The sequence below is a fragment of the Zonotrichia albicollis genome, chromosome Z, assembly GCF_047830755.1.
Source record: "Zonotrichia albicollis isolate bZonAlb1 chromosome Z, bZonAlb1.hap1, whole genome shotgun sequence".
Taxonomy (NCBI): domain Eukaryota; kingdom Metazoa; phylum Chordata; class Aves; order Passeriformes; family Passerellidae; genus Zonotrichia; species Zonotrichia albicollis.
The window spans coordinates 43,891,626-43,904,388 of NC_133860.1; the positions used below are offsets into that span (position 1 = coordinate 43,891,626).

The 12,763-nt window shown below is 39.6% G+C and overlaps 1 protein-coding gene across 3 annotated transcripts in view; it reads left to right on the forward strand.

Moving 5' to 3' along the window:
• The window catches only part of ZNF366 (zinc finger protein 366), a 36,682-nt gene that overhangs the window by 12,192 nt on the left and 11,727 nt on the right, over nt 1-12,763 (forward strand). For all 3 annotated transcript variants that reach the window (XM_026794327.2, XM_005488285.4, XM_074532399.1), the window contains 3 exons: nt 6,108-6,233; nt 7,388-8,713; nt 10,569-10,760. In XM_026794327.2, coding sequence (XP_026650128.1) covers nt 6,213-6,233; nt 7,388-8,713; nt 10,569-10,760 — 1,539 coding nt within the window. In that variant the 5' untranslated portion in view covers nt 6,108-6,212. The remainder of the gene's footprint in view (nt 1-6,107; nt 6,234-7,387; nt 8,714-10,568; nt 10,761-12,763) is intronic.

Below are 12,763 nucleotides of genomic sequence, written 5' to 3' on the forward strand. Positions count from 1 at the left end.
AATCATGGACTTCATTTGACATCTCACTGCAATGCATGTGAGACTGAGAAAACAAGTGTTTGTAGAAGTGGTATTGAAAAGTATTTGACTAAACTCAATGACTATTATTGCCAGCTCAGATTTGTTTTTCTAAAAACTTCCACTATATTTGTGTCTCCTCATCAATATCTGCACTCATTGATTTTGGATACTTTCCACAAATCCGTATTTTTTTACAAGGTAGTCAAAATTTCACTAGGTAGTCCAAATTTTTGTCTTCTCCCAGCTCCAAACTATGACAGAAAAAGTGCTCTTTTCAGTTAAAACATAAATAGTCTTTTAAGTTAGCTTCAAATATTGTAGCTAGAAACTTGAAGGCTGATTTGTGTGTATTAATACATACTTAGTTCTGCATGCACATAATATACACAGAGTTTATATACTCACATTGAATTTATTAGCATACACTCCATATGTGTTAATGGGGTCCATTTTTCAAAATGTTCTATTTGAAATGTGGATATTTATGCCTGGAGAGCAGAGATAGAGAGTACACCATGCGCTGGCTTCTCTAAAGAATAGGTTGGTAGGTTTGACGCTGATTTTAGAGAAACTCTGATATGGGCATGGACATGTTTTATTACTTTCTGCCTAGAAGGATTCATGCTTTCATTGAAGGAAAATAGCAGGGAAAATTGTAAGGAGGGATCAGATACGTACCACCTGAAAATACTTGGTTACCAGTAATGGGCATTTTCACCTTAGTACAGGTGTTCTTGACATTTTCAAAGTCTGACAAATAAGTTAAAGCTGTTTAGATTGAGTAGGGAGTGCTTCACTACTGAAATGAAATTACTTCAGAATAATAAGATCCCTCAGTCAGATCATGAGCCAGATGCAAGTTTTGCATAAATAGCAGATGAGAGAAAACTGTGTAAATAATTTGCTGCTTAGTTCAACAGCTGTATAACTGAATACTGCATTTAAAACCAAAACATATTTGGAAGAGCAGGCTGAGAGCTCATTAAACCTATTAAGATAATGATAATTATCGCCATAATAACAGTTGACAAGAATCAGTGATTGAAAAAAAACCCAGCTGGTTGTTCAATAAAGCTGAAGCTCACCAACTGCTCAACTTCAGCTCAAGAAATATAATAGTGTTAAATCTGTCGGGAATCCTCACCACATCCAACAGAACGAGCTGTTAGTTTTAATTCTTTGCTTATAGACACCCATATTTCAGGCCTCAAAAGGAGAGCAGAATTGCACTCTTACAGGGCATGGTTTCTACAGTCCTACATGTTCAATTAACCATGGAATTTCTCTTCCAGAGAAGAGAAGTTGTTTGGCCAATTTGGCCCCCTTTTGACCTACTCCACTTTGTGTGTTTCATCTTATTCTGAAAGAGCAAACATAAGTGCAAATGTCCTAATAAAGTAACCCATTAACCTTTGTCATATCTCTTTTACTCATCTTGGCCTTATTTCTGGCTTTATGATTGCGTTGCCCAGGAGAACAATCAGAACTGTTGAGTCAGGGTTTAAATTGGAGAAGCTTCATAACCTCACATTTTTATGGCAGGACATGTTATTTGTCTATAGACAGAAAGTTCTTTTGTCCAGGAAGCAGAATCTTGATTTTACTGAATTCTTAGGAAAATTTGCTGTTGACTCCAGTACTGGATATTAACTGGAAACTGTAACAACGTATTTGCTTGTAGCATGAATAGCATCATTTACATACTTTCTATAATCCTTTGTCTTAGAAATGAGTGGACATGAGAAAATAAATGGTGATTTATATTCTGCATTAACTCTCTTCCTCTTTCATGGAAGTTAACAAGAATATTAGCTGCTGCATAGAGTTCTATTTCAGAAATTCCTCAACAACTATTTCAAGTCACTCTAACTTTTATTTTCTTGTTTTGAAAGGGCAGGAAGAATTAATTTGTAGTTCTGTTCTTCAAAACACTGTATTTCCATTTACATAAAGAAATAAAACTTGAGGATGCTTGTCTCTTCTACAGAAACTGACTTTAGTTCTGGAGAGCTCAGTTTAGTGGGCTGTCTTATGTGTAAGGACCAGTACAGGATGGAAATCCCTGTCTCAGTGAGTCTCCAAACCAGCCTTTCAAACCTAGTGGCTTGTCTATTATGGATAAAAGCTAGAATTTTCTATGACCGTCCAATGTTTGGAATCACACTACATAGCACTACATTTTAAATAATAAGTTCTACAGAAAGAAAGAAGTTCAAAGTTCTTATATAGGAAATGCAAAAGGTACCTAAGTGATATTTGAATATAAAAATATGTAAATAAAAATAAATATTAAAATAATGCAAAAAAATTTGAATTCAAACTCCTTGGTGTTGAACATTAAAATGACATCTGCTACTCCAGGGCCAGGTAGAAAAAGAGTACTGTGGACCTGTACTAAAACTTTAAAGTTCTCTGCTGAAGTTATTTAAAGAAAAAGGGACTGTTCCCTAAGTATATTTTGTGTTGGGGTCAAACCTGTTGTCTCTTCTATGGTTTTGTCAGAACTCATGTTTTTGTGGATTTAAGTTCTGGACATAGTTAAGATCATGCCTCTATTCAAATTAGCAAGGCTTTGTCACCAGAATGAAAGAAGAAATAATTTATACATTATCATGGTGGTTTCAGGGGTAGAAAAAACAGCAAGGTGATCCATATATAGACTTCTACTTTCTTTTAAAGTCCTCTTGTGTTGAATTATACAGCATATCTCTGATTGTGCTGGTTGCTGACTAAAAACACTTTCCCTTGTAGGATTGGTCCTGTGATGCATGTAGCTGTGGCCAGTGAATGAGCCCATATGCTCAGTGAAAGCAGTCAAAGATTAGTAGTGCAAGGAAAATGTTTCTTTCTAGTAATTTCAAGGGGTGAAACTTCGCACAAAGCTATGTGTGGAAGAGGGGATTAACTGGCAGCCAAGAAACAAGAAAGCAATTAGAAACAACTCACTGTCATTTCTGTGTACTTTTGGCAGCATTTCAATATTCCAACAAAAGCAGTAAATAACATAGCTGGGTCCTCAATTACTATGCACTATCTAAAGAATTGTGTACCTTTATTGGTGGGGAAAAATGAGACAAGGTTGGAAGATGTTTGAATTACATACCTTATAGGGAAAGTTTTGATCTATAAGTGTTGTGTTCAAATTGTGCGAGTTTACTCTGCTAGAAAGGATTTTTAAAAGCATTTTTTTTTCTTTTGGAAAGAAGTTGAGGATTTTTCAATATTTGGGGGGTCCCTTACCCCTTTTCGCTTCTTAATAAGCCAAACCTTTATACCCAAAGGGTTTTCAAGATCTAACTGTTCCTTATTTTGACTAGGGAGTTAGGGTGACAAGGAAACATTAGGATAAAAAGCCGGTAGAAATTCTATCTGATGAAACATGCGTACATATATTACATATATATGTATGCACGCACACAGACATCATCATCTGCAGTTTTGGGTACCATGTTATATGAAAGACATAAATTAAGATGGTCAAGGGCCTTGAGGGGATGCCATATGAAGAGCAGTAGAGGTCATTTGTCTATTTCAGCCTGGAGAAAAGTCTGAGGGAAGACCTCATTGCAGTCTACAACGTCCTCATGAGGGGAAGAGGCAGGGCAGGTAACAACCCCTTCACTCTGGTGACCAGTGAGAGGAATTGAGGAAATAGCCTGATACAGAGTCAGGGGACATTTGGTTTGAATATCAAGAGTAGATGTTTCATACAGATGGTGGTTCAGCCCTGGAAGAGGCTCCCAAGGGAAATGGTCACAGCACCAAACCTGACAGAGAGTTCAAGATGCATTTGGACAACTCAGGTTGTCTCAGGTGTATGGAGTAATGCTTGAGGGTGTCCTGTGCAGGGCTGGGAGTTGGACTTTGGTGATTCTTGTGGGTCCCTTGCAAATCAGGATATTCCATGATTACTTGAATTGATATTGTGTATATATATGTACACTATTTCCAATCAGTGCACTAACAACTGAAAGTAATGTTGTGGTATAATTATGAGTTACTTGTCCAAGTTGTAAGCAATTATTTTATCTTTTCCCTCTATCCAGTGTGGGTGTTGAGTCATAAGTTTAGATATCCTTCAATTTTTCCTTTAGTTAGTCCTCCTTCTTTGTGAGTTGTTTGATCCTTTTGTCTAAACTTTCCATCTTAAGAGTTTTGTCACTGAGCCTTTAGTTTCACACCTTTATCTCAAAGATAATTACTGAGTCTACAGTCTTAGAAGGAAACAGTCTGTTTGCAGAAAGGTTTTTAAGATAAAAACCTTTCTCTTGCCTATGGCTTAACTAGGTCACAGAGATGTGCTTTCATCTATCTTTGGAAGAAGGCTTATCCAGCATGGAGCTTCCTGAAATAGAAATAGGAGTGTATTTAGTGCTCCACTCACCTTCATGCTCTCCACCCAGCATTTCCAAGAATGATGTTATAAATAGAATCAGCATGTCACAGATGATAGAGGGAAAATGTGTCTAGTTTTCCAACCAAACCTTTGCCTGGTTGGTTAGATACTTGCATGCAAACACACACATTCATGTAAGTGCATCCCTCAGGAGGGCTGCAGAGAAAACTGGAGAGGCCAAAGCCCAACTTTAACTTAATCCAGCTACTCCCACAAAAAATAGTCCAAAATGTTTCCATATATACATGCACATAAAAAAGAGAGCCAAGGAGAGTTTTCATTCTTTGTTGGATGTGGGGTGAAACTTAGTGTTGAATGATGGGGAAAAGGCTGTGGTACTTTGTGCCTTCTTTGCTTCAATCTTACATAGGCAGACCAGTTGTTCTCAGGATGCTCAAGCATCTGAGCTGGAAAACAGAGACAGGGAACCAGATAAATGAATCCACCATACTCCAAGGGGAAATAGTCAGCAACCTGCCACAACAATTAGACCTGCACAAGTCTGTGGGACTGATGGGATCCATCCAAGGGTACCAAAGGGAGCTGGTGAAAGTGCTCACTGAGCTGCTTTCCATAATTTACTAGCACTCCTGGATGTCTGAGGAGGCCCCAGTTAACTGGAGGTGGGAAAATATGGCTCCCACCTACAAGAAGGGTTGGAAGGAGGATTGTGGGTTAGCTCATCCTGAGTGCCATCACACAGACTGTATAGAACAGTTCAGCAGGGGATCGGGCTCAGCCAGCATGGGTTTGTGAAAGGCAAGTTCTACTCCCCCAACAGGAACTCGTTTTATGACTCACTTAGTGGAAGAAGGAAAAGCTATGTATTCTGTCCTCCTGGACTTTAGCAAAGCTTCTCGCACCATTTCCCCACATCATTCTCCTGGAGAAACAGACAGCTCATGGCTTTATGGGTGCACTGTTTCCTATATAAAAAAATGCCAGGATGCCCTGTTCTGGAGATTGGTAGTGAATAGTTACATCCAGCTGGCTGATGACACCAGTGATGTTGTCCAGGGGTCAGCACTGGGCCCAGCCCTGTTTAATATCTTTATTGATGAATGTGGGGTTCAAGCATACCCTTGCTAAGTTTGTGGATTACCCCAAGCTGGGTGGGAGTGCTGACCTGCTGGAGGGCAGGAAGGCTCTGCAGAGGGATCTGGACAGGCTGGATCATGGCTGAGCCCAGTGGTGTGAGGTTCAACAAGGCCCAGTGCTGGGTCCTGCCCTTGGGTCACAGCAAGCCCAGGCAGTGCCACAGGCTGGGGCAGAGTGGCTGCAAAGCTGCCCCAGGAAAAGGCCCTGGGGGTGCTGGTGACAGCAGCTGAGCATGAGCCAGCAGTGCCCAGGTGGCCAAGAAGGCCAATGGCATCCTGGCCTGTGCCAGCAATGGTGTGGCAGCACGAGCAGGGCAGGGATTGTTCCCTGTACTCAGCACTGGTGAGGCCACACTTCAAATCCTGTGTCCAGTTTTGGGTCCCTCACTCCAAGAAAGACATTGAGGTGCTGGAGCATGTCCAGAGAAGGCCAATGGTGCTTCTGAAGGGTCTGGTTCACAAGTCTTGTAATGAGTGACTGAGGGAGCTGGGATTGTTTCGCCTGGAGAAAAGGAGCTTCAGGGTAACATTATCACTCTCTACAACTGCCTGTAAGAGGTTGTAACCAGGTGGGTATTTGTCTCTTTTCCCAGGTAACAAGTGATAGGACAAGAGGAAATGGCCTCAAGTTGTTCCAGGGAAAGAACCGCTTCACAGAAAAAGTGGTCAAGATCTGAAGCAGGTTGCCCACAGAAGTGATGGAGTCACCATCCTTGGAGGTATTTAAAAGACTTGTGGTGCTTAGGGACATGTTTTTGTGGTGGATTTGGCAATTAATGTCTGGACTTGATGATCTTAAAGGTCTTTTCTAATGAAAGTTTTCTGATTCTATGACACTAGAGGGACGAGGGAAAAAGTAGCAGCCTTATTTAAGAAGGTTAAGCTGCTACTTTACTTATTTAATCAAAATTTATAACCAATGTTTTATAACCAATGTTTAACCAGATGAAGTTCCCCATATGATCAGTGGAACATAAAATTTTGCCAGGAGAAAATTATTAATCTGCCTCATCACATTCTATCATCAGATATGCTCAGAGCATTTTTAGGTGTCAGTTACTATGCAGTCCCCAGGGTTTTGTTGACATCAGTTCTATATTTAGTTTTATAGTGGTGATTTTGCCCACCTGTTTAGAAACAAACAAACAAACAAAAAAACATCTTAGATAAAACCTATTAAACTAAGTGTAATTTGGAGAGTTGTCAAATGTCTTTCCTCCCCCAGATCTGCCAGGCAAATATCTCTGTGATTAAAACAAAGAAAATAAATTAATCTCCGCCTTCTTATTACAATACAAAGTGCGAGCAGCCAGGAAACATGGCGCAAAACCTGATGGTACACAGTGTCCTTAGATCACTTGGCCATTGTTTTCTCTCACAGCAGCACATGTTAATGATACAAAGAAGCTTAACATTTTTTGGCTTTGGCTTTTCATGTCACAACCATAATAAATGTGCATATTATTGTTTGTATTGCTATATCCTTTATATGCACCGCCAATTTCTAGAGCCGTTCATGCACAGCCAAGGACAGAATTTTGCCCACAAACAGACTGACTGAATAAAGTTAGGCAGAAGCATTGCCATACTGGTTCATCTGTGAAGTAGTGGGTCACAGTACAGGATGTTTAAGTTGTAAAAATGTTGTGTGGGTCAAATCTGCTGCAGAAAGACCAAAGCTTTTTTGCTTTTCACTTACCAATTTAATTCTGCTTTAAAATGTCTTTGTCCTATATGGACCTAAGAAATCCTTAGTTTTATTTATTTAAAAAAACCCAACAATCTTCAAAACAATAAAATGATCAATAGATTGTTAAATCCAGAAGAACATGAAGAAATAAACAGATTTGGGGTTTCTTTTGCTTATCTTAAGGAATTTGGGCCACAGAGAAGAAAATTGAATATGATGAAGAACGAAGAAACAAGTTTTAATGTGGACAATACCCGAGCCTCTCCCTTCTCCCTCTGCCTGCAGCCGCTCAGCCCCATTACAAAGCCACACAGAGCAACACAATTTGATGAAGAATTCAGAACACACCTCTCACATTTCCGCTATGGTCCTCCTCCTCTTGAAAACATGGAAACATTCCAGGGGTCCTTGGAAGGAGGGTCTCGCAAACGTAAGAGCATGCCAACAAAAATGCCTCCTCCCATCACCCTTGAGGATTCCTCATCATCACCAGATCGACCTGAGGATCACGACACGGGCTCTTCTAGTCTCCCCTTGGTGTTCCAACAGCCAACTCAGCCCAAGTACAGTTCCCAGATGATTGACCTCTGCAACTTTGGTTTTCAGTTCTACAGAACTCTGGAGCATTTTGGAGCCAAGCCCATTAAGCAAGAACCAGTGAAGCCTAACATGGCATGGCCCAGCAACCCAGCATTCATGCAGGCTCCTTACCCTTACTATCCTAAAGTCCATCCTGGCTTAATGTTTCCTTTCATTGTACCACCAAACTTTCATTTCAGGAACCCTTTTCAAATGAAAAGACCTACAGAACCACCCTTCAGGAGGGCTGAAGTAAGAGAAAGTGGTGAAAACAAACAGAAAGTGGAAAGAGTAGATGTCAACCTTCAGATAGATGACAGCTACTATGTTGATGTGGGGGGTGAGCAGAAACGCTGGCAATGTCCCATGTGTGAGAAGTCCTACACATCCAAGTACAATTTGGTCACCCATATCTTGGGTCACAGCGGCATTAAACCACATGCTTGCACGCGGTGTGGCAAGCTTTTCAAGCAGCTGAGCCACTTGCACACACATATGTTGACACACCAGGGCACTCGGCCACATAAGTGCCAGGTGTGCCACAAGGCCTTCACTCAAACCAGTCACCTTAAGAGACACATGATGCAACACAGTGATATCAAACCTTACAACTGCAGGATCTGTGGCAGGGGTTTTGCCTACCCCAGTGAGCTGAAAGCACATGAGTCTAAGCATGAGAGTGGACGAGAGAACATTTGTGTGGAGTGTGGTCTGGACTTTCCAACTCTGGCCCAGCTGAAGAGACACCTAACCACCCACCGTGGCCCTATACAGTACAATTGCACCGAGTGTGATAAGACCTTCCAGTACCCAAGTCAGCTGCAAAACCACATGATGAAGCACAAAGACATCCGCCCATACATCTGCACTGAATGCGGCATGGAGTTTGTGCAGCCCCACCACCTGAAGCAACACTCCCTGACTCACAAGGTAAGCCAGCTCTCACCTTGCGTCTGAAGGCAGTATAAGGATTACAGGCAATGAAAGCTACACAAGGGCAGGTACCTCCTCAGAAACGTGGTCTCTTGCCAGCTGCAGAGGCTTACATGGAAACTCCAGCATTGCTGGCAGTTGTATCAGCCAGATGTCTTTGCCAGCCTTAAAAAAGTACATGCAAACACAACTTTGTTATAAGCAGGAATTCAATTAAACCCCCTGTATCACTTCCCCAAACCGGACTCATATCTCTCTGTTTCTTGGGGCTTTTTTCAGAATGACCTTCTGTAAAATTTTTCAAAGCTGTATAACCACCCCATAATCCCAAAATTTTAAAAGATTATTTTTAAGTGAAAGCCAGTTGTGATACTTTATTACCTAGATTAGGAAGTACATGGGTTTGTAGTGGACTGTAGCAAAAAAAAAAAAGAAGTATGTTATTACTCATCAGATTTTGAAGAGTCATTGTAATGAGATGACATTTAAAAAACAAAATAACCCTAAGAAAAATTCCCCTTTGTGCATATGTTATCCAGAATGCCAGTTAATATAAATGGACAAGCAGGATCATAATAACAGCCAATTAATATCAAGTAGCAGTTTTGCCTCTGCTGATAGTGGTGACAGCAGGGCCAGCTTAGGGTACGAGAAAGCTTTGGAACTCTTCCGAAAAGATTGCTTCCAAAAGTAGGAAAAATGCAATTGTCCCATTCAAGAAACTCTGAAATTGACAATCTACTTTTACAAAAATAATAAGAGAAGTCAAATTCTTTCACTTTAAAAAAGGTTGCTTCCAGATTAGCATATTTTTCCTTTAACATTTGAATTTTGGCTTTTACGTGAAAAACATTAGAAATACAGAAAGCTATGGCCCTTGAGTCTTATAGTCAAATATTCTTTGAAAACTGCACAACTTCTACTTCCACATTTGCTTTTTCTTTTCTGCTTCATGCTTATAATTTCTGTTCTTTCTGGAGATTCCCTGCTCTTCAGATTTACCATGCAAGATTCCACTAATTGAAGACCTGGTATATTTTTTTGTCACAGGGAATGAAATGCCACTGAGCCCTTAGAGAGCTTTTGCTTCTTTGTCCACAGCCACAGGTGGATTCACCATGAAAATAATAGTACTTAGCTGACTAAACGCAGCTTCATATCAAATGAGCAGACACTTGAAACTGGTAGTGATGTCCAGTTTTAGCTTTTTAATTAACTGTGAAAACCACTGACAGTCATTTCACATCTTTTTAAAGAAGGGCTGTGGAAGGAGTAATTGCTCTCAGCACCTCGCTAGTAAATCCTTATTACCTTCAGCACATAAAACTCTTCAGCTGTTTAGTAGCAAATTCTTTGATTTTCATAGTATCTAAATCACTGAGAAGCTGACAGATCACATGGGCGTAAGAATATTGAATTATGTAGTCATAAATTGAGTAGATAGCATAAAAAGTGATAGAAATGTTCTATAAACCTCATATAAAATGAAATCATTCCATAGTGGTTACTGAAAATCCCACCAGGAATAAGCAGATATTTCTCTCTGCAATAAATATGAGATGTGTAATCAATAGTTTACTTAGCAACAGAGCAGGAGAGGGAAGCTCTGATGCTGACTATGTTAGATTTATTTGAAAACAGACTTCATTTCTTCATTAAGTTTGTATTTTGTTTTCCTTCTCTGCTTCTCAGAAGCTTGTAAGAATTTGTCAGGAGAAAATACCTTGAAAAATGTTAAAAGTGAAATAATTTATTATCAACTTTGCTAATGCAGAATGAATAATTCATAAATTGCTGTACTGACGATTAAATTACCTAGAAAATTTTACATCTACAGAATTATTTTTTTCAGGGTGTGAAAGAGCACAAATGTGGAATTTGTGGCCGGGAATTTACTCTGCTGGCCAACATGAAGCGACATGTCCTGATCCACACCAATATCAGAGCCTATCAATGCCATTTGTGCTTCAAGAGCTTTGTGCAAAAGCAGACTCTCAAGGCCCACATGATTGTTCACTCTGATGTCAAACCCTTTAAATGCAAGGTAAGTACATTTGGTGGTAGAAATATTATCCTAAAGCATATTTCTCTGATATTGTCATCTTATCATATGTAGAATTAGAAAAACAAACTTGCTAACACATACTGCACTTGTATTCAAAAATTAACATAAACCAGCCTGATTTTCTTTCTTTACCCAGGTTCTGCTTATGTAGCACAAAATAATGGAGATAAATACCTGTGGTTTACTCCCTTTCCCATCAGGATCATTCCTTCTCACATAAGTTTTGGGGTTTTTTCCCTGTGATTGTTGAAGTGCCACAGACATTTGAGGACAAGAACATATCTGACATTTGCTTAGTACAATCATCCAAACAGAAATTTAAGCACTTAATAGCTTGAAACACTGATAAAAAGCAGGAATCAAATCATGCACCCTGCAGAGGATCATGAAAAAGCAGCAGCCAGAATTTCACACAGTGATGCTATGCAACAGTTCAAGAAAGGGGTTAGAAAAAGCCACAGCAAAATAAAACTACAGAAGGGATTTGAATGGGTAGAGTGTAATTACCAGACTGGAATTCAAGTCAGGATATTAGTATGCTAACAAAATAGCCTCTGAGACCACCTGGCCTTTCTACAGTCCTTCAACTTCCAGTTTGCTGCTGCCCCCCAGCACTGGAGGCTGGCATTCCATTTCCATCCTCTATTCTCCTCCCTCCCCATAAACCCTAAAGACTTTATTGATCCTGTTTACTTCTAATACATTTCTTATGAATTATTCATATCTATATTCTTGTTCAGTACTGGATGCTACATAAGTTCTTTTGCTGCCTTCAGTGTTCCAATGCCTATCTGGTTCATTACTGATGTCGTACTTTGTGAAGTCAAAGGCTGGAGATTTCCCACTTTAATTTGTTCTAAGATGGCTGTAAATACAGAGTGGAGCATATTACCGAGGTTATGCATAAGAAACTAAAGACTGATTGAAAGCAATTTCTAGAACTCTTTCATTCTACATCTCTATGGTATTGATATTTTCTTAAAAGGAATTTCTCATGAAGAAGCAGAGATGGATGAAAAATTTAAATGGAATTATTTCATTTTTTCATCATATTTAATTCATATGATCCTTATTTCATCTTGAAAAAATGTAGAATTTCAAAATGTCATAGGAATATATGATGTTCAGTGCTGGTTTTAGTAAAAAAATGTCATAATGAATATTTCTGACTTCATAATTTTTCTTTCTTAGCGTCAAAACATTTTACTTCGAAAAACTAGCAGCCAAGTCTTCCACCTTCAGTACTTTGTTCTAATTTATGTCTTATGAAAGTAGTATGTTGTGTAGTAGTGCTTACATTACTCTATATTGATAAAAGAATTTCTTTTACTGAAATTCTATGTGTAACAAGTCAGGCCTGCTGGAGGTTTTCATTCTTTGAGAGCATCTGCAAACATGCCTTGTTGTTCCCATTTGGTTGAAGTCATTCTCTGACTCCTCAAACTTCAGAAAAGAATCTCAAATTTTGGGTCAGATTTTGTGGGTGCAGTATATGGATCCACATGACTTTTTGGGTACGTGCAGATTAGCTGGAAGGTTGTGTTCAGCTCAGTGTTTGATGATGCCAGACTATTGAAACTTGGAGAGGGCAATAGTTGGAACTGGGAAATAGAGTATAACCAGTATGTTTTCCAGACAGTAACAAAAGCTCTACAGGAACACCTGTTTTTCTTATTTTTTTACTTTTCTGTCCCACCCAGTGTTCCAATGAGGAAAGAAACAAGTAAGCATAGTGAATCTGTTTCTCATATGTCTGAAGGGGTATGAATCGGCATCAGTGCCTCTGACAGTGAAGATTGCAACAATAAGCAGACACAGAATCAGGAATTGTTCTTTTGCATTAGGAACAGCCTAAGATTACCTGTCTGATAGAGCCCCTGAAGACTCTTGAAGGCAAATATTTCTGGCTGGTACTTGGAGGGTTAAGGCAATGACCAGATAGCAGCCTTTTGGCACCAAGCTCCTCCTCAGCAGAAGGAAGG